This window comes from Stomoxys calcitrans, chromosome 2 (genome assembly GCF_963082655.1).
Source record: "Stomoxys calcitrans chromosome 2, idStoCalc2.1, whole genome shotgun sequence".
NCBI classification, from domain to species: Eukaryota; Metazoa; Arthropoda; class Insecta; order Diptera; family Muscidae; genus Stomoxys; species Stomoxys calcitrans.
The window spans coordinates 124,046,341-124,069,866 of NC_081553.1; the positions used below are offsets into that span (position 1 = coordinate 124,046,341).

General features: G+C 36.8%; 1 protein-coding gene across 5 annotated transcripts in view; it reads right to left on the bottom strand.

The window, feature by feature from the left end:
• LOC106083935 (complexin) overlaps window positions 1-23,526 on the bottom strand; it is a 774,169-nt gene that overhangs the window by 226,176 nt on the left and 524,467 nt on the right. For 3 of the 5 annotated variants that reach the window (XM_059361844.1, XM_013247259.2, XM_013247260.2), the window contains one exon: window positions 20,095-20,106. The exons of the other annotated variants lie outside the window; for them this stretch is intronic. In XM_059361844.1, coding sequence (XP_059217827.1) covers window positions 20,095-20,106 — 12 coding nt within the window. The remainder of the gene's footprint in view (window positions 1-20,094; window positions 20,107-23,526) is intronic. 5 annotated transcript variants of the gene reach the window in all.

A 23,526-nucleotide genomic window follows, 5' to 3' on the forward strand; every position in this document is an offset into this window, starting at 1 on the left:
TGTGAATGAGTTTGCTGGGGACAGCAGGAAATTATTGTGTCCTTCTCTCTAATAAGAAGCGACAAATTCAAGAGAAATTGAATTAACTGAAACTTCATTAGCAGTTTTAATAGAAGTGGCACTGGTGTCATTTGCATTTCACTAAATTTTATGAACTGCCAGCAATTGCTGCTCCGCCGTTTGCTCATTCATATCAATGCGATGTGCTGCTATCGATCCCTCCCCCCCATCTTTTTTCAATTTCTTTTAATTTGGATAATGATAAATCTTTTATTTATTTGTATTGCCAATCAATGGGCACCATATCGCCCCAGCTTCTTTCTGGCCATTCGAAATGAGATAGCATGAGATATAAAAAGTGGTTGGTGATGGTGGGTGGGTGGGGAAATCTGCAGATGATGATTTGTCCTTTTGAGTCAATAAATACTGATTTTATTTGAAAATAAAATTAACCCTGTTTGAAATGTACGAAAGGCTCATATGGCTTAGATTCCTGGTGATGGCTAAAAGGAAATTGAACATTGCTACTACGCCTTCACCCCCCCAACACCAACACCCTCACCATACATTAACGCAGTAGTTGAGCATAGAAATTGAAGGGAAGGATATTACAACAAAGTGTACTTAAGCTTGTAATAAATAAAATGATTTCCAATCAAATCGTTTATTTAAATTTGTTTGCATTCACACAGACAGTTGGATATGTAGGTATGCACACACACAAACAGAGATATATAAGCAAATAGCCTTAAGTGTATGTAAATATATAGAACTCCTTTTTTTCATTTCTCTTCGTCATAGGGGGATGAGTTAGTGTTTGCCTATGTATCAGTCCGAAGGATTTCGTTTTGATACAATCACAAGAATGGCTTTGCTTGTGGGTGTGTGTATGTGGGGGGTGTGCGTGTGAATATTTGTATTTGATTACATATATAAATACCTTTCGGCTCAACTACCTCAAAGTGAGCAAAACACCATTGGAAATTATCTCTTCACCGAGGCAAAGTAGCCAAACAAATGTAGAAATAAATAAAAATGAACAACATTCATAAAACATTTTGCCTCTAATGAAATTAACTTAATTGTAATTTATTATTCATTGTATAATTTATTTATTGTAGTTTTATTTCAAATTAGATTTTCTCCCTTAAACAAAACAAAACAAAAAACTATTATATTCCCCTTTGGTATTGTTTGCAGTTAGGGGCTTAAAAGCAAAAAAAAAAAAAAAAACTCCCATTTTATATTAATATGACATTAAGAGCTAAACGATGAATTATGCCTAATTTTTAATTGATTGCTCATTCATTAAAAAGGATTAAAATTAACAATTTACAGCAGTGAACTTATTTGCATTTAACTATTGTTCCACAAACAGCGAAACCCTGCTAAGGTCTGTGTAGTAGCAGTATTAAATTTTTTCAAAATGGTTTATTTGAAAATATTTAGAATTAATCATAACAAATGCAAATGGGCTAAGTAAGGCCGAGTCAAATCTTGTAAACTCTCGACGATGAATCTCAATCGGCAAATTTTCCGAATGATGATTTCGATTTCGTATTCAGCGTTCTCAATCTGCTGACAAATTCAAACCATATATAGTTTTAATACAAACTGTTTCAGATATAGAAACGATTCGAAAAAGAGTTTATATGAATGTTGAAAGTTACAACAGCCTCAGAAGCAAATGTTAAGGATGAGTAGCAGATTCGGAAGTTAGAGTCCATTCAAATAATGACAGATGGGCAGAAGGACGAGCACACGGACATTGCTTATGTGACGAAGAATTTTATGACTGTTAGAAACATGCAAATTTTTAGGGTCTTAACCTTCGACTTACCAATACCCACACAGGTGCCCATTTCCATTTTATTATACCCTACAACACTACTGTGGTACAGGGTATTATAACTTAATGCATTTGTTTGTAACACCCACGAGAAAGAGAGATAGACCCATTGATAAGCATACCGATCGACTCAGAATCACTTTCTGATTATATTTAGCTATGTCCGTGTGTTTGTCTGTCTGTCTGTCTGCCCGTCCGTCTGTCTATCCATCTGTCCATGTTAATTTGTGTACAAACTACAGGTCGCAATTTTCTTCCGATCGTCTTCAAATTTGATATGGCCATGTTTCTCGACCTAGAGACGAAGCTTTTGAAATTGGAAAAAAATCTGATCAGATTTGGATATAGCTTCAATATATAATGTATAATCGTCCGATTTGCAGTAATAATGCAATAAAATAGTCATTTGTTAACCGAATCTCTCGAGAACGATTTTCTCACGTCTCTCGATATAACTGGTGAATTTCATAAAAATTGCATCAGATTTGGATATAGCTCCCATATATATGTTCGACCGATTTGCAGTAATACAGCAATAAAATGGTCATTTGTTAACCGATTCTCTCGAAATTTGGTAGGAAGGATTTCCATATGACTCTCAATATTACTAGTGAATTTCATAAAAATCGGTTCGGATTTGGATATAGCTCCCATATATATGTTCGTTCGATTTGCAGTAATACTGCAATAAAATGGCCATTTGTTGATCGATTCTCTAGAAATTTGGTAGGAAGAATTTCTTTATTACTCTTAATATCACTAGTAAATTTCACAGAAATCGGTTCAGATTTGGATATAGCTCATATATATATGTTCGTCCGATTTGGAGTAATACAGCAATAAAATGGTCATTTGTTAACCGATTCTCTTGAAATTTGGTAGAAATTATTTTCTTATGACTCTCAATGTTACTGGTGAATTTCAAAGAAATCGGTTCAGATTTGGATATAGCTCCCATATATATGTTCGTCCGATTTCCAGTAATACATCAATAAAATGGTCATTTGTAAACCGATTCTCTAGAAATTTGGTAGGAAGAATTTCTTTATGACTTTTAATATCATTAGTGAATTTCACAGAAATCGGTTCAGATTTGGATATAGCTCCCACATATTTGTTCATCCGATTTGCAGTAATATAGCAATAAAATGGACATTTGTTAACCGATTCTCTAGAAATTTGGTAGGAAGAATTTCTTTATGACTCTTAATATCACTAGTAAATTTCACAAAAATCGGTTCAGATTTGGATATAGCTCATATATATATGTTCGTCCGATTTGGAGTAATACAGCAATAAAATTACCATTTGTTAACCGATTCTCTCGAAATTCGACAGGAAGGATTTTCTTTTATGGGCTTCAGGCCCTTTATCGGGAGATCGGTCTATATGGCAGCTATAAGTAAATATAGTCCGATTCAAATCATATTTAGGGCGGATGTCAGGAGAGCTAAAACTACCCACTGTTTCAAATTCCAGCAATATCGGGTAATAAAAAGGGCTTTTATGGGCTTCAGACCCTTTATCGGGAGATCGGTCTATAGGGCAGCTATATCTAAATATAGTCCGATCTGAACCATAATTGAGTCATTGGTTAGGAGGCGTAGAACTATTCACTGTTTCAAATGTTAGCGAAATCGGTTGAAAAATAAAGCTTTTATAGGCTTCAGACCCTTTATCGTGAGATCGATCTATATGGCAGCTATATCTAAATATAGTCTGATCTAATCTATGTCCGATCTGAACCATACTTGAGTCCTTGGTTAAGAGGCGTAGAACTATTCACTGTTTCAAATTTCAGCGAAATCGGATAAAAATAAAGCTGCTATGGTCTTCAGACTCTTTATCTGGAGATCAGTCTATATGGCAGCTATATCTAAATATAGTCAGATTTCATTAATATTTAGGTCAGAGGTGTCCCACTGTGGCACCCCCATTCGGACTCTGATTTTAAAAAGATACCCCTTATCATTAATCTTAAACTTGTATCGGACGGCACTCATTGATATCTGAGAAGTTTGCCCCTGTTATTTAATGGAATGTTCATTGGTAAATTCGCGTATCCAAATATAGACCGATATGGACCACACTCGGTATGGATTTGAAGGTCTTAAAATAGCTCGCTGTGCTAAATTTCGACAAAATTGGGTAATAACTGCGTCTTTTATGTGCATAAGATTTTAAATCGGACGATCGGCCTATATGGGGGCTATATCAAGATATAGCTGATATAGCCAGTCTACCAACTTAACCTGCTATAGACAAACAAGGAATCTGTGCTATGTTTTACCTCGATATCTTAATTTTTATAGACTGTAGGATGATTTCAACAGACGGACATAGCTAGATGGTCTCAGAATTTCGCGAAGATCAAGAATTTAGGGTCGGAAATGGATATTTGAATGTATTGCAAATGGAATAACAACAAGTAAGAGCGTGCTAAGTTCGATCGGGCCGAATCTTATATACCCTCCTACATGGATCGCATTTGTCGAGTTCTATGCGCGGCATCTCTTTTTAGACAAACTGAGAATATTGAATAAGAACTGATATGCTATTGGAGCTATATCAAGTTATAGCCGGACTCGGACCATAAATGATTACCTAACATTGTGGAAGTCATTGTGTAACATATCAGTTCATTCGGATAAGAATTGCGCCTTGTAGGGGCTCAAGAAGCAAAATCGGGAGTAGGTTAATATGGGAGCTGTATCAAGGTATTGATCGATTTAGACACGTATGTTGAGAGCTATGAGAGAAGCCGTTGACAAAATTTCTGCCTAATCAGATGAGAATTGCGCCCTCTAGAGACTCAAGAAGTCAAGATCCTGGATCAGTTTATATGGCAGCTTATCAGGTAATGTACCGATGTGCGCCATACTTAGCACAGTTGTTGGAAGTCATAACAAAACACCTCATGCAAAATTTCAAACAAATCGGATGAGAATTGCGCGCTATTGGCTCAAGAAGTCAAGATCAAAGATCGGCTTATATGACAGCTAAACCAGATTATGAACCGATTTGTATCATACTAAGCATAGTTGTTGGAAGTGACACCAAAACACTACGTGCAAAATTTCAATTCGGATGACAATTGCGCCCTCTAGAGGCTCAAGAAGTCAAGACCCAAGATCGGTTTATATGGCAGCTATATCAGGTTATGAACCGATTTGAACCATACTTAGCGCAGTTGTTGAAAGTGATACCAAAATACTATCAGCAAAATTTCAGTCAAATCGGACGATAATTGGGCCCTCTAGAGGCTCAAGAAATCAAGACCCGAGATCGGTGTATATGGCAGCTAATTCAAAACATGGACCGATATGACTCACTTACAATCCGTCAACACTAAGATAAAGTATTTGTGCAAAATTTCAAGCGGGTAGCTTTACTCCTTTGAAAGTTAGAATGCATTTCGACGGTCGGACGGACGGACAGACCGACGGACATGGCTAGATCGACTTGAAATGACATGATGATCAAGAATATATATACTTTATGGGGTCTCAGACGAATATTTCGAGGTATTACAAACAGAATGACGAAATTAGTATACCCCCATCCTATGGTGGAGGGTATAAAAAGAATATAGCCGATTCCTCGGTGGTGGGTAAAAAGAGTTCTGTATCTATATTCTTAAATCGGTCCATGGTTTGGAATATTGTAGCTCCAATATTCCTGACAATAAAAGGTACGAAAACTTCTATGCCTATATTTTCGATCTGGACGTCCATTTAGGCTTTTGTGTGTACTCTTAAAACTAGGACTGGGCATATCGAGATTTTGCCAAATCAGGTATCAAGCGGAAACCTTTGTGGGTATAGGTAAGATATGATGTATGACATTAAATTTCTGGAGAACCAGCTTCTTAATCTAAAAACTGGCCACGACAATCGCACATTATTCAACGAGATACCTGAAAAGTTAATAATTCATAATGTTGTGTTTGTCGGGCCACAGTGATATCGCAGGAAAGGCAAATCGAGTTTTTACCTTCCACATCTAACGCCGGGTACGGTAATTTTTGAAGACATGGCCCGACGGCCAGCAAATAATACATGGATGGTCACGAATCACACCTGTGAATGACCCAAAATTGTGTGGCTCAATCTAAATCTGAAGAACGCTACCGATTTGCTGTCGTTGGTCAGAACAACGTTGGTCACTAATCGTGTACGTGTATTAAAGGTTAAAAGTAAAGATTTCTGTGGAAGCTGTGAAGAAGTCGAGAAAAGGAAAATATGATTAAGTTCTGTGCCTGTCCAACTCGGGCAAGAAGAAATTGAACAGACACATGTTAAACCTTCCACATCTAGCGCATGGTACCGTAATTTTTAAAGACATGGCCCGACGGCCAGCAAATAATACATGGATGGTCACGAATCACGCCTGTGAATGACCAAAAATTATGTGGCTCAATATAAATCTGAAGAACGCTACGGATTTGCTGTCGTTGGTCAGAACAACGTTGGTCACTGATCGTGTACGTGTATTAAAGGTTAAAAGTAAAGATTTCTGTGGAAGCTGTGAAGAAGTCGAGGAAAGGAAAATATAAGTAAGTTCTGTGCCTGTCCAACTCTGGCAAGAAGAAGAATTTTAAGCTTTGCTTCTTATTCCATTGAGGACTTGTCTGAATTAGTGGTTATGAACATTCGCAAGCTATTGGGCTTTTACAGCTATAAGGCTGGTTTAGCGATAGGAAATACAAGGCATCTTTCTCTTCATATCCCTGTGGTATCACAATGGTCCATAATGTCAAATCATATGTGCCTTTGAAAACCTTGTTAAAACCTTGGTACTAACAAAACATATTTACTTTCAATGCATGGTCGTACCTAATTCAATGTGCTCGGTATTCTTGTGGGAGTCGTGCCAGAAACTTTACACTTTTTTTTTGGATAAAAAAAAACTATAAAGTCTTTCTAGGCACATTTATTATTAGGGAACAAACACATCCCCAATTATCGTATATGATGTGTTAAGTTAAGCAAGCTTTTTAACTTTGCCTGCATGAAGTACTCAATTTACTTTATGAAGCCATTCCATGCCAAAAACTTTTTGCACATTTTGTTTATATTTTTCGCTTACCAATGAAGTTAAGGTAACGATATATGTGGCATCACCTACTTGTAGAGACGTCATACGACGTATGCTTGTTATGATATGTGTGGGATAACCACATAAAAAAGGGGTGACATTTGCAACTTGTGCCATTGTGAAAATCCCTTTCTTTGGCATAATGTTTATTGAAAATTTCCCCATCGGCTCCTTTTGGTATTGTTTTTAGGCGGCGTGTAAGTGTTTTGTTGTGCCCGCTCAAGGTATCAACATATTTGAAAATTTATTTTATTTTTATCATCTTTTCTTTGCAATTTGTATTTATGTGTGTTCTTTTACACCAGCCAACCAACCAACCAACCAACCAACCAACCAACCAGTCAGCCAACATAGCACATCACAGCCCAGAAGAGGCCTAAGGAAAAAAACATAAATTGTGTTTTATGTTTATTACCTTTTTCAGGCCTTGCCACACGAATCGCCTCCGGCAGCACTTCCTACATTCACCCAGCCACCAACATGGCAAGAAGAAATTATTGAAACTTTTGTCGTTACTTCGATGTTGCCTCAATAAATGCTATTGACTTTTTGGTTTATGTTTCCCATCTAAAATAAAAGTTTCCCTTTTTGCGTTTCGCAGGAAGTAGCGCACAAGCAGTGTTCGTTGGATGGTGTCGTTTTCATCGTTGCTGTTTTTTTTTCTTATTGTCATAGGTGGGGGGGAAATTACCAATATGTGAACCATAAAAATACTGGGGATACATTCATTTATTTTCAAATTATCCCCAAACCTAAACTTTGGCTCTGCGACATTTGTTTTCAATTTATTTTTGTTTTTTTATACGCTTCACTTTTGTTCGCAATAATTTAATTGTTATTGGTTTTGGTGTTAAATTCTGGCAGAGAGAGAAAGAGAGACAAATATTTCGAGAGGCGTTGATGAGTTGACAGAATTATTCGTCATATTTCCTCTGGGCACATCCAGAACGCATTCAAGTAAAGCCTTTAGTTGGAAAGATTATTTTTATAGTCAGTCCCTCGATTGAAAAATTCATTTTTATACCCTCCACCTTAGGATGGGGGGTATATTAATTGCGTCATTCTGTTTGTAACATATCGAAATATTCATCTGATATATTCTTGATGGTCTTGACGTTCTAAGTCGATTTAGCCATGGCCATCCGTCTGTCACAAGCACGCTAACTTTCGAAGAAATAAAGCAGGGAGCTTGAAATTTTTCAAAAATACTTCCTATTGGTGTAGGTCGGTTGGGAGTAAAAATAGTCCATATCGGTCCATGTTTTGATATGGATGCCATATATACCGATCTCGGATCTTGATTTCTTGAGCCTCTAGAAAGATTTAGCTAAAATTTAGCATGAAGATTTTTGTTTCGTCTTCCATGTTTTGATATGGCTGTAACATAAACCGATCTCGAATCTTAGTTTCTTGAGCCTTTAGAGTGCGCAATTATTACCTGATTTAGCCAACATTTTGCATGAAGATTTTTGTTTCGACTTCCAACAACTATGCCAAATATGATCCAAATCCGTCTAAAACCTTATATAGCTCCCGTTTATATCCCGATTATACTTCTTAAGCCTATAGAGGGCGCAATTCTTATCTAATTTAGGCAAATAATGAGATCCCAGGTTGAAGGGTATATAAGATTCAACCCGGTCGAACTTAGCAAGTTTTTATTTGTTATAATTTTTATACCCACCAACGTAGGATAGGGGTTATATTCATTTAGTCATTCCGTTTGCAACACATCGAAATATCAATTTCTCACCCTACAAAGTATTTTTATTTCGGATCGTCGTAAAATTTTAAGGAGATTTAACAATGTCCGTGTGTCTGGCCGTCTGTCCGTCTGTCTGTTGTAATCACTCTACATGCTTCAAAAATTGAGATATTGAGCTGAAATTTGGCACAGATACGTCTTTTTGCTGCACGCTGGATAAGTTTTTGAACGGGCCAAATAGGACCATATTTGTATATTGCTGCTAAATAGACCGATTTTCGCCAAAGGGACTAATGCCCTTAAAAGCTTTAATTATTACCCGATTTCGCTGAAATTTGAAACAGTGGCTCATTTTAAGCCTCCCGAGATCTGACCTAAATATGGTTTAGATCGGACTATACTTAGATACAGCTGCCATATAGACCGATCTCTCGATAAATGGTCTGAAGGCCATAAAAGCTTTATTTTTTATCCGACTTCGCTGAAATTTGGAGTAGAGAGCGGTTTTATGCCTCCCAACATCCGACCCAAATATGGTACATATCGGACTATATTTAGATACAGCTGTCATATAGACCGATCTGCCGATAATAAGGAAATTTTTTCCGAAGGTCTATTTTGGTCTATTGTAGTACTTCATTTTCAGGAAAAAAAGGTTTCGGAACTTAGGTTAGGAAATTGATAATTGGTTAAGAGAGAGAAAGAGTGAATGAAAGAGAGAGAGAGAGAGTGAAGCGATTGACTCAGTTGAGGAAGAGTAAATACACACTCCATACACTAGGGATGTTACTTCTCATTTGTAAATAGTAAAAACTTAACAATAATACCTTGCAACTTACGTTAACATATATAAAGTTGTGATACTCTAACATCGGTATTCAAAAAACTTAATGTAGATTTAAACACAGTTTGATTTGACAGATTTCCTTTTTAGATCTGTCAAATAAACATTTGTTTATGGTTCATGAAGTTTTATAAATATGGCAGTAAGTTTTTTAATTTCTCATTATTAGTTAATAATATATATAACGAAATGTTCTGATATTCATTCATTACAAGCAACAAAATGAGAGACAACAATATAATTAATTTCAGTGCCTTAGCTCTCAATTTATAACGAAGCCCCTTTGGAAAATTATTGAAATAATTCCCGGTTTACATTTCTCAATTATATTATCTTACAATCTCAGATGTCTTATTTCAAATCTTGCATTAGTTGCAAAAGAATTTCAGAACATTCCACGTTTTTTTGGTGCTTTGAGTTTTGTGAAAGTAACAACATAATATCTTATACATATACATTACCTCATTATAAATGCGTTGTTGTTGTTGATGTTGGATAGAAGTTGTAGTTGTTGTTGTAGATGATGATGTTGTTGTTGTTATTAGAGTTGTAATTGATGTTGTTGTAGGATTTGTAGTTGTTGTAGTAACAAGAAGAAGATGTTGTAGATGTTGTATTTTGTTATATATAAAATATTTTATTGATTGATAGATCCTCAGAATGGTTTTCATAAGTTTTTATTTTGGTTTTTTTTTTCATTATTTTGCAACCATTATTTTATATTTTTTTTATTATTTATATTGTTGTAGTTGTAGTTGTTTATGATGTAGTTACAGTAGAAGAATATACAGTAGTAGGTAGGTAGGTAGGTAGTAGTAGTAGTAGTAGAGGTAGTAGTAGTAGTAGAAGTAGTAGAAGAAGCAGTTTCAACACAATTTGTTTGGTTTGATTTTTTAAAGTTTTGCAAAAAGCAATCGAAACAGAAACAACAAAAAAAGAAAAAAGAAAGACATTTTAGTTTTTGTTTTCATCAGTTTTTTTTTGAAAAAAAGAGAGAAGAACATATAATTATTAATACAGATTTTTGTTTTCTTTTTTGTGAGTAAAATATAAAGAACATTTTTTGTATTTTTTTTTTTTTTTTGCAAATTAAGGGTGAGAAGGAAAAACACTACAAGTGAAGAGATAAATTGAAACTCATTTGAAATTATTGATAACAGTTAACTGAATTTACAAAACAATTTAACAGCCAGCTAGTGTTCAACTTGAATGAAAATGATATTAGAGAAAGACTTTCGTTAAGGGCACATATATTTAGCATTTAAATTCAGAATAGTCTTTATTAACAATAAGGTAGAGTCTAATCAAAGAACATTTTTTTGAGCCCACCATCAAAGCGCATACAACTATCCTAATCGAATAAACCAATCATATTTTAAACCTAAAATTTTTCCCATATAAACCGTTTTTTCGATATGGGTGCGGTTATTATCCAAATTTAATGAAATTGGGTTTATTGAGTTTTGTAATGGGTTTCAATGACCAGATATAGTCCGAATCGTTTGAAGGCTTTGTTTTTGCTGCATATTTAGCGATCTTTCTTGATTAGCTTGAGGGCGTAATTTGTTTGATTCCATTCCATATTTTAAACCTAAAATTTTTCCCATATAAACCGTTTTTTCGATATGGGTGCGGTTATTATCCAAATTTAATGAAATTGGGTTTATTGAGTTCTGTAATGGGTTTCAATGACCAGATATAGTCCGAATCGTTTGAAGGCTTTGTTTTTGCTGCATATTTAGCGATCTTTCTTGATTAGCTTGAGGGCGAAATTTGTTTGATTCCACAGCTATGTCTAAATACCTGTTCATAAGTATAAGTTACACTTAAAACCTGGGAACCGTGTTAAAACAATTTTAATAAAAATAGATAATTGGAAGAAAAACTTTTTCGTTCATAAAACATGTTTTGTAAAACAGGTTTTGTAAAACATGTTTTGTAAAACATGTTTTTTCAATGGGGTATGTACACTTTTCGGTGCCACTGTATGTGCCCCAAGTCTAATCTATTTTAAAATCCAATGCAGGAAACCCGTATTATAAGGAAGAAAATCATTATGTTTTTTTTTTATACATATCCCAGTTATCTTAAGAGCACATAGGCATTCCTATATGACCTATTAGGTGTTAGCATTTCTTGAAATTTGGATTGACGTTAAGTGGTGTTAAAGAGGTCGCAAATTATGATGACAGGGCTAATGCGGTTCGGGGAGGTTTCTCGTCCTTCTTAGAGACATCCATCAAAAAGCTCTACCCTACATCGAAGTAGGCTGACGAAAAATTCGTCTAAAACCACTGCAACCACAGTAAAACCTTTCCTTGGAACAGGAGAAAGCGCAAAATACCTGAATGCTGGATAGGAAATTGAAATCGATCATTTTGGAAATAATTCACAAGGAAACTCTTCTCCTATACACCTGTAAGGGTGTTAGTATTTGTGAGGGGGTGGGTAGGCTGATGACGTGGCAATTGCGGTTAGGGGAAAGATTCCCACCACTCTAAGACATATACTTCAGGAAGCTCTACGTGCAATAGGGAAGTGGGCAACCGAACGTGGCCTAGGTGTAAATCCGTGCAAGACAGAAGTACAAAGAGCGCAAAATACCAGGACAGGAAATCTAACTTCAAACCAATATTTTGGAAAGTGCAAGGCAACATTTTGGCAAGAGAGTCATTGGCAAAAGTTGGGGGTTTCGACAGCGAGTCATGTATTGGGTATATACTGCAGTTGTCAGACCTATAATGCTATATAGTGTTGTAGTATGGTGAACGATGCTTGAAAAGTCCACCTAATGTTCAATAGTCAACCGGATACAAGGGATGGCTTGTTTGTTCATCACAACCCCATTGAGGACGACACCATCTGATGTACTGAATTCAATGCTACATCTAATGTCTTTGGACATTGTGGCTAGACAGATTGCTGGGACCAATGCCGTGAGGCTTAGGGAACCTTCGTTTTGGTCATCTGGCAGCTATGGATACTGTGTTATCCTTTATACAATGTCTGATGTTCCAGGTAGTGTGGATTACACTTTACGGGAGCCGCTTTTTTGAACATTCCATTAAGGAACAGGGGCAAATGAACATTCCATTAAGGAACAGGGGCAAACTTCTCACATATCAATGAGTGCAGTACGATTCAAGTTTGAGCTCAATGATAAGGGCCTCCTTTTTATAGCCGAGTCCGAACGGCGTGCCGCAGTGCGACACCTCTTTGGAGAGAAGTTTTACATGGCAAAGTACCTCACAAAGGTTGCCAGCATTAGGAGGGGAAAACCACCGCTGAACATTTTTTTCTGATGGTCTCGCCAGGATTCGAACCCAGGCGCTCAGCGTAATAGGCGGACATGCTAACCCCTGCGCTACGGTGGTCTCCATGGAACACTCTTTCTCTGACCATCGCTACATTAGGTTTAGAATAGCACGGCCAGCGCCGAATCCAATAAGCTTCGGAAATAAGTTGAAAACCAACTGGACAAAATTCGGAAGGCTACTCAGAAGAAGACTTGGGCAAGATAATTTAGATTGTTCAAGCATAGAACACATTGACCAAAATGTCAACAGGATTACGACTGCACTGGTGGGATCCTTCGAAGATAGTTGTCCTCTTCGGGAAAGGAAATCAGCCCAAGAAAACCCTGGATGACCGGGGAGATTCGCAATATTGGGACAGAGATCCGCAGACTTTTTAACAGAGCACGTCGTAAAAAGGTGGCAGTTTATTGGGATGTGTATTGCACACGGCTCAAGCAGTACAATAAGACTACCAGAACGGCAAAACGTGCCTCCTGGAAGATTTTTTTGCGAATAGGACGAAAGCGTTAATGACGCCGCCAAGATAAAAAAGTTTCTCTCAAAAACCCATGTCTAAACTGAAACTTTAGTAGACGACATGGAAGTGAAAGCAGAGACAACGGAGGACATGTTGAAGCTTTTGTTGAAAACCCATTTTCCACAGGATACGAAGGAACTCGTGGAGGCACCGGAATCTTGGAATAATTACGTTGATCGAAGGTTTATAATTACGGAATTTGTGGTGAAGGAATGCTTGAGGAGCTTCAAACCATTTAAGTCACCCGGACCTGATGGAATATTTCCGGCGTTACTACAGAAAGAGGCAGACTATCTGGCGCCTCGTCTGGCAAACATTTTCACAGCGTGCCTAGAACTTTCATATACTCCGAAAGCCTGGCAGGAGGCAAGGGTCGTGTTTATACCCAAGCCCGTCAAGGCAAAGTATGCGACACCAAAGGTCTACAGACCTATAAGACTTACACCCTTTCCACTCAAAACCATGGACACCATGATAAGGAGTAGGACATCCAGCGAACTGCTCAAATACAAACAGCATGCCTATGTTAAGGGAAGGTCGGTGGAGACTGCCCTGCCAAAACGTACACACTGGCGGTACGCATTGACATCGAGGGGGCTTTTAACAATGTGCGGACCGACACACTGATCCAATACTTAGACCAGTACCGGGTGGACCCGGTCCATAGAGACAGGATATGAACCATGGCATAAATATAAGGGAGAAAAAGACACAGGACACGCCACTGGGGGGCATTTTATCGTCACTCCTATGGGTGACCACCATAAATGACATATGACTGCTATGGAGAAAAAGTGCAACATTAGGATCATACAACAGGTTCAGAGAACATGTTGTCTTGGCACAGGCGGAGCGATGAGGACCACGCCCACTAGGGCACTGGAGACTATTCTAGATATCCGACCCATTGATATACAGATTAAGTGTGAGGCAGCCACCGCTGCTATGAGACTTAAGGCGATGGGAGAATGGATTGAGGATGGAAGCAGCTCATACCATCGCGGTATAATCGAGGCGACCATAGGAAACCTGAATGGAAGGGAAGAGGTTTCCGATCGGATACCTGAGATGAACCTTGATGGCGAGTGCGAGGCACTGCTACCATCGGCACAGTCTTGGATTGACGGAATCCTAGCATTGCCATCTGGTAGAACATTTTATACGGATGGATCAAAACTAGAGGACAGAGTGGGCCTGGGGGTTTACATTGAGAACCCAGGGACTGAGATCTGTGAAGTGGTCTGGTGCTATCGCAAGGACATCGTAAAATTTCCATAAGGGCAATAACAGCCAGGACGGTAAGGTCACGAACAATCTTGCAGTCTAATGAGATTAACGCCTTCTCTGAGGATGGCAAAATCCGCATCGTTTGGGTGCAGGCCATAACGGAGTAAGAAGAAATGAAAGTACCGTCAATAAATTTGGTTAACCCGAAGTTAAGGGAGTGGACGACGAATGCGCATGCAACATTGTGAAACAACGAAACGGTCGGTAGGACGGCGAAAATCCTATGGGGGGATCCAGATCGTGGGAAGACGAGGCTATTACTGAAAAGAAGCAAGAAGGATCAAAACTAGAGGACAGAGTGGGCCTGGGGGTTTACATTGAGAACCCAGGGACTGAGATCTGTGAAGTGGTCTGGTGCTATCGCAAGGACGTCGTAAAATTTCCATAAGGGCAATAACAGCCAGGACGGTAAGGTCACGAACAATCTTGCAGTCTAATGAGATTAACGCCTTCTCTGAGGATGGCAAAATCCGCATCGTTTGGGTGCAGGCCATAACGGAGTAAGAAGAAATGAAAGTACCGTCAATAAATTTGGTTAACCCGAAGTTAAGGGAGTGGACGACGAATGCGCATGCAACATTGTGAAACAACGAAACGGTCGGTAGGACGGCGAAAATCCTATGGGGGGATCCAGATCGTGGGAAGACGAGGCTATTACTGAAAAGAAGCAAGAAGGATCAAAACTAGAGGACAGAGTGGGCCTGGGGGTTTACATTGAGAACCCAGGGACTGAGATCTGTGAAGTGGTCTGGTGCTATCGCAAGGACGTCGTAAAATTTCCATAAGGGCAATAACAGCCAGGACGGTAAGGTCACGAACAATCTTGCAGTCTAATGAGATTAACGCCTTCTCTGAGGATGGCAAAATCCGCATCGTTTGGGTGCAGGCCATAACGGAGTAAGAAGAAATGAAAGTACCGTCAATAAATTTGGTTAACCCGAAGTTAAGGGAGTGGACGACGAATGCGCATGCAACATTGTGAAACAACGAAACGGTCGGTAGGACGGCGAAAATCCTATGGGGGGATCCAGATCGTGGGAAGACGAGGCTATTACTGAAAAGAAGCAAGAAGGAGGTCATAACGGGACACACAGGACTACGAGCTGACTTTTGTAAAATCGGTGCGGCAAGTGATAGCATGTGTAGGGCATGCGGGGAAGATGAAGAGAAGTTGGAGCATTTCCTTTGTCATTGCCCGGCTTTCGCGTCCAACAGATACCGGTACTTAGGTGGAGACACAATATCAGACATGAACCAACTTAGGGCAGTGGTAATGACAAAATTAAGGATTTTGTAAATAGCTCGGAGTTGCTAATTTAAAATTTTCTTTTTAGAGGTTCCTTTATAGTTTTTAGAGCGCACAACAAGCCGATTACTGGCTTAGGTGTATGTGACATAGTGGCATGGGGCGGATTAATATCTGCACTCTCTTTTCAACCTAACCTAACCTATTTGATATTTTCTCAATTTGTATAAGATTTTTTTCTTATTTATTTTCACTTCAGTTTTAACTTTTTTTTATATTTTGTTTGTATTCTGAATTTATATGCCAAACCTATTATTTGCTTTATGTTTTCTTAAAAAATATAATTTATATATCAATATATACCTTTCTCATTTCATTGCGTTGAACATAAATACAAAGCGTGCCATAGAAAAATTGTTTAGAACATTTTTTTGGTGAAAGAATATTTATATATATTTTGAAAGTTAAATCATTACACAATTATTCTAAGATAAAAAAAAATAATCAAATAGAGAAAAATAGTGCTGTTGCAAACAAACAATAGGCTAGTGTAAGGTTACAGGAAGATAATCGAACGTGAGTGAACAAACGAAATACCAGAAAAAAACCTTAATACCAAATACATCTCAACTCAATAAAAAGCCAATAACTTAAATGCTTATGTGTGCGTGTATTTTAAAATATCGATAGTATAGTAGAGAGAAAATCAGAAAAAAGTAACAAATGAAAGGACCAAACTAAGCTTAAGCAAATGAATTGGAAAAATCTGTATATAGTCTTGTATTTACAAGATAGTGTGTATATTCTGTGTATTTGTGTAGATGTTTTTTTGCAGTGTTCTTGCTTGAGTTTAGTATATATTTAAGAAGAAAATGTGTAGCAATTCAACGCATTTAAATTTGTTATAATGTAAATTTTATACAAATGAATCAAATCGATTGTTAGAAGGTGAATTGTATAAATACATGAATGTATTTTAATAATTAATTTATATATGTGCCTCAAATGGAATATTGAGTGTTATGTTCTTTTTTTTTGGAAGTTTAATGTAACCAATATCTTTCATATATTCCCCATCCACAAACCCATAATTAAAAATATTGCTTGTTTGATATGAAAACAATGTTAACAATCTATATGTCTCTGGAATTGGTCTAAATTTTCCATGGAATTTCTTAAATGCCAAATCAAGGTTAACATTGAAAGGTAATATCTGCCCAAAATGCATTGAAAGAATAAAATGCGCATTATTTTTTATATACTCCCAATTGATATCGATATATGATGTCATGATGTTAAAACATCCTTGGGCTTTGGATAAGAAGTATAGTAGTTGATCTGAATCTGTGAAGAAATACCGACTACAGTGAGGGAAATAAAGTGAAAATGGAAAATATTCTCCTGGCGAACTAACTTTCAGGCAGTTTTCTTTTTTGAATTTATAAAGCGTTTGTGTACAACGCCTCGACAATCAACAAATCAACCTTGCTCCTTGTTCGTCCAAGGCACTCATGCGAAAACATTACAGTTATTGTTGAATTTTTCAGTGTCATTGCATCAATTTTACCACATTCCCATGATCATTTATTCCCCATCCGCAAACCAATAATTAAACATTTTTCTTGTTTGAATAGAAAACAAAGTTCACAATTTTTATGTATCTGGAATTTGTCTAAATGTTCCATTGAATTTCTTAAATGTCAAATCAAGGTTAACGTTGAAAGGTAATATCTGCCCAAAATGCCTTGAAATAATGATATGCACATTACTTTCTGTATACTCCCAAATGATATCGATATATGGTGTCATGAGGTTAAAACATCCTTGGGCTTTGGTTATGAATTATAATAGTTGATCTGAATCTGTGAAGAAATACCTACTACAGTTAAGGAAAGAAAGTGAAAATGTAAAATATCCCCTTGGCAAACTAATTGCAGTTACTGATGAATTTTTTCAATGGACAATCTATCAATATGACTACATTCGCATGTTTAATAACTAAAAATTTTTGTTTGATATGAAAACAAAGTTCACAATTTGTATGTCTCTGGAACTTCTCTACATGTTCCATGGCATTTCTTAAATACCAAATCAAGGTTAACATTAAAAGGTGATATCTGCCCGAAATTCATTGAAAGAATGATATGCACATTGTGTAATTCTTCTATATACTCCCCACTATAGATCGCCATGATGGCTCCAGAACTCGTTGGTCTATAAAAGGGTTGCTGAAAATTTTCAACAGGGCGAAAGCCACAAGAACACCACAAGACTGGGACGTCTATAGGCATGGGCAATGGAAATGCAAGGGCGAGCTTAAAAAGGCTCAATACTAAACCTGGATGGAATTTTGCCGCTACGTGGGGAATCATCTCAGGCCTCTAGGTTAAAAAAGATCGTTTTCTAGAAACATTTTACGTTGGGATACATTCAGAAGTTGGAGAATGTATGAACATTGTTCAATGTATAGTAAAGGAGTTATCACACGATATGTGCGTTACTTTCTGTATTTATAAGACTTTTCTTATGTATATCAAAAACGAATAGAGCGCGCTCTAATCGGAATGTATTCTCATATGTATTGTATGAAATAAGAGCTCGTTTTACTCGAAAGTTCCTTTTTCATATTTAATTTTTGTACAACACCATGCGCACAACGTTCAGAGTTGCTATCTTTGAAAATACCTACGACAATGCAAATGGTGTGATAGCAACTTAAGGAAGCACTGAAACAACTCATTGACACACATTTCCCGGGAAAATCTCCAATGGACAACGTGGCGCCAGAAGAGTTTGTTATTGATATATGTACATTCGTCGAAGGTTGTTGGTGAAATTGTGTCGGAATCGAAAATTCTTTGGGCGATAAAAAGTTCTGACTCCTTTAAATTGCCAGGTCCCGATGATATTACTACACATTTGCACAACGCTTTTCTCGAGGAAATCGGAATCGTAATTTGAAATAATGTTGTCATTTGTCAACCGTAGTTATTACAGTTTGATCATATTTGCTTGCCGAGGTCCATCAAAATTGGTTCAGAATTGGAAATAGCTCCCACATTGTACTTATGGGATAGGTGTAGGGTATTATACAGTTGGCACCGCACGACTTTTGCCCTTCCTTACTGGTTTTACATATATCTAAGAACACAGTACCCAAGAAATAACATATCGTTCATTTAAAGAACATATCGTTTGAAGTTATTTTTGCCACTTGACACTATTGAGAAGTTTGTTGCAAAGGACAATTGGTTAAGAATAAATGAGCAACGATAAAAGCTGTATAACCAACTTTGAAGCCTGTATTTTATTGGCATTTTAAAACATTTTCAATGTAGTAATTAAATTTTGTTAAGCATGTAGCAGTGGTGGGCACATTAACACATGTGGACACTATTTCCAAGCCCATGGGCTAACATTCTTGTGGACGAACACAATGTGTTTGCCCATCACTGGTTTTTCGGTAACGAAATATCATTTCGAATAGCTGAAATATCATTTGCAAACAATTTTTACAAAATAAGCTCTTAGTAGTCCTAGCCAACATATTTTGCAATTTAATTAAAAATGATCATTTTGCCCAGAAGGATTACTCTAAAACCTTTTGATCTTCAAATATATAAAAATATTTTTCAATTGATTATGTTGAGTTTAGCGAGTTCTCGTCAAATGTACGATTTGGATTAAATTTCTCATTTGATAAACTTCTATGATTTTAAACGAAACATGCAAATCATGATAATGACCTCATTAGCAAATATGCAGATAAAGCGTAGAGGTAATATCTTTTTCAATTATCTTTATCATTTTGCAGTGTTGTTGCCAAATACTATTAGCATAGGAAAAAATGAATTAGGGTGAAAAAAAGTGTTTAAATATAAAATGCTAATAATCATTACAATACGAGTATCATGTGCATAAAGCATCAAGATTTAAATAGTTCTTACTATTCGTTGTAATGAACACAAAATATTCAGTAATTTTAAAATTAAATTCAATGCATAAAAGATGATTTTTTTTTTAATTCTGGTGAAATAATAACCAAAATTATACAGAATTTTTAAACGTATTTTTCTTTTATTCCGATTGGTGTTAAGCTAAAAGGTTTTTTCAATTGATTTCAAACTAAGTGGCAGATGCAATGGTTTTATTTTGATTAAAAAATTGATATATTATGGTTTTTTTCTATTAAGGTTATTGAAAAATAGTGGAAAACATTGAAAGGACTTTACCGCCGGCAGCATCTGTTGGTCACAAAAAAGTGTTTGTGGTTGTTAGCCGAGACACAGAAATACACAAAAGGATTCAGAGTGTGAGCAACATTTGAGGTTATCATTTTTTTTATATTGGGGGGAAAAAGAGATATACAAGGCTTTAGTAACAATATACAAACAAGTAGTTATTATATAGTAAGTACTTTAGTAAGATCATATATTTATTAAGAAATAATGTATTGTATGTTTATATATAGATACAAACGTCTCGAAAGAGAAATGAAAATGAGAATTATGAAATGAAAATGATTTTCGCGCCAACAGGTGAAAACAAATAAAAAGGTGTTAAGTTCGGCCGGGCCGAACTTTGAATACCCACCACCTCGGGTATATATGAAAAACCAACTATCATCAAATCCGGTGAAAATTGCATACCTTATGTCCCATAGCAGTTATATTGAAATATGTTCCGATTTAAACCAATAATACTAATAAGTACAAGTTATTCTTCAATAAACAATTGAACAAAAAATTGGTCTTTTTAGTAGCTATAACTAAAAATAAACAGATCTGAATCATATAAAACATGGATTTCTAAAAGCCTTACATAAGTCAATGTGTCGAATTATAGTGAAATTGGACCATAAATGCCCCTGTTTTGGGGGCCAAGGCTTTAAATCGAGATATCGATCTATATGGCAGCTATATGCAAATCTTAATCGATCTAGACCAAATTGCAGAACTATGTGGAAGGGCTTAACTTAACTCACTGTCCCAAATTTCAGCAACATCGGACAATAAATGCGCCTTTTATGAGCCCAAAACCTTAAATCGAGAAATCGATCTATATGGCAACTAGATACAAATCTGGACCGATCTTAGCCAAATTGAAGAAGGATGGCGAAGGGCGTAACACTACTCACTGTTCCAAATTTCGACGACATGGACAATAAATGCGCTTTTTATGGCCCCAAAACCGAGAGATCGGTCTATATGGCAGATATATTCAAATCTGGACCGATCTGTGCCATATTAAAGACGTATGTTTCGGCGACATCGGACAATAAATGCGCCCAAAACCTTAAATCGAGAAATCGGTCTGTATGGCAGCAATATCCAAATCTGGACCGCTCTGAGCCAAATTGAAGAAGAATGTCGAATGGCCCAACGCAACTTACTGTCCCAAATTTCGACTACATCGGACAATAAATGCGCTTTTTATGGTCCCAAAACCTTAAATCTAGAGATCGGTCTATATGACAGCTATATCCAAATCTGAACCGATCAGGGCCACATAGAAGAAAGATGTCGAAGGGTCTAACACGACTCACTATCCCAAATTTCAGCAAAATAGGATAATAAATGTGGCTTTTATGGGCCTAAGACCCTAAATCGGAGGATCGGTCTGTATGGCAGCTATAACCAAATCTGGACCGATCTGGGCCAAATTGAAGACAGATATCGAAGGGCCTGAGACAACTCATTGTCCCAAATTTCGGCGAAAGTAGATAATAAATGCGCCTTTTATGAGCTCAAAACCTTAAATCGAGAGATCGGTCTATATGGCAGCTATATCCAAATCTGGAACGATCTGTACCATATTGCAGAAGTATATCATGGGGCTTAACATAAATCACTGTCCCAAATTTCGGCGACATCGGACAATAAATGCTCCTTTTATGAGCTCAAAACCTTAAATCGAGAGATAGGTCTATTGGCAGCTATTTCAAAATCTGGACCGAGCTGGGCCAAATTAACGAAGGATGTAGAAGGGCCCAACACAACATACTATCCCAAATTTCAGAAAAATCGGATAATAAATGTGGTTTTTATGGGCCTAAGACGCTAAATCAGAGAATCGGTCTATATGAAAGCTATATCCAAATCTAAACCGATCACGGCCATATTCAGGAAGGATGTCGAAGGGCCTAAGACAACTAACTGTCCCAAATTTCAGCAAAATCGGATAATAAATGTGGCTTTTATGGGTCTAAGAGCCTAAATCGGAGAATCGGTCTATATGGCAGCTATATCCAAATCTGAACCGATCTGTGTCATATTGCAGAAGTATGTAAAGGGGCTTAACTTAACTCACTGTCCCAAATTTTATCGACATCGGACAATAAATGCGCCTTTTATGGGCCCAAAACCTTGAATCGAGAGATCGGTCTATATAGCAGCTATATCCAAATCTAAACCGATCAGGGCCGAATTGAAGAAAGATGTCGAAGGGCCTAAGACAACTCACTGTCCCAAATCGGATAATAAATGTGGCTTTTATGGGCCTAAGGCCCTAAATCGGAGGATCGGTCTATATGGCAGCTATATCCAAATCTGGACCGATCTGAACCAAATTGAAGAAGGATATCAAAGGACCTAACACAACTCACTGTCCCAAATTACAACGAAATCGGATAATAAATGTGGCTTCTATTGGCCTAAAATCCTAAATCGGCGGATCGTTCTATATGGCAGCTATGTCCAAATCTGAATCGATCTGGGCCAAATTGAAGAAGGATATCAAAAAGCCTAACGCAACTTAATATCACAAATTTCAGCAAATTAGGGTGGCTTTTATTGGCCTAAGACCCTAAATTGGCGGATGGGTCTATATGGGGGCTATATCAAGATATAGTCCCATATAGCCCATCTTCGAACTTAACCTGATTATGGACAAAAGAAGAATATGTGGAAAGTTTCAGGTCAATATCTCTATTTTTAAAGACTGTAGCGTGATTTCAACAGACAGACGGACGGACATGTCCAGATGGTCTTAGATTTTTACGCTGATCAAGAAGAATATCCTTCGGTGGTGGGTATACAAAATTTAAAAAATATATATTATTTGAGTTTAATGATTTACGCAAGCGATTTTATTAATTAATCACAAAAAAATTATAGGGGGGTAAGTAAATGAACAATGTCGCTCGATTGCTTTTAAGCATGTGAGGTTATAATTGCTTATTCTTTTTTTGGGTAAGACATGGTGAAATGATCAATGTTATGAATATAGACATTATTGAACAATAGGTTATTTCCTTTCACATACACTTTGAGAAAAGTTAACCCCTCAACCACTTTTTGAAGATCAGAATATGAAGTTCCATTTAAAATTACTATACTGTTCTTTATGCATTAACATATCCTTTAGCTGGAGTTATACTTGCTATAAATTCAATGATATGGATAATTTGGGATTGAAAAATATGATTTTATTGGAAAACTAGCTGAAAACTATGAAAACTCATAGGAAAACTATCCTAGAAATAATTATTTTTGACAATTAAAGAGCTTTTAGTAAAATACCACGCTATGAAAATAGTATATGTATATCGCTTGACTAACAGTATAACAATCTAAATGCCTTTATCTGAATACCATATGATCTTTCATCATCATCATCTAAGTTTGGACGTACTCCATTTTAGACGTACTCCATTCCTAAAGACT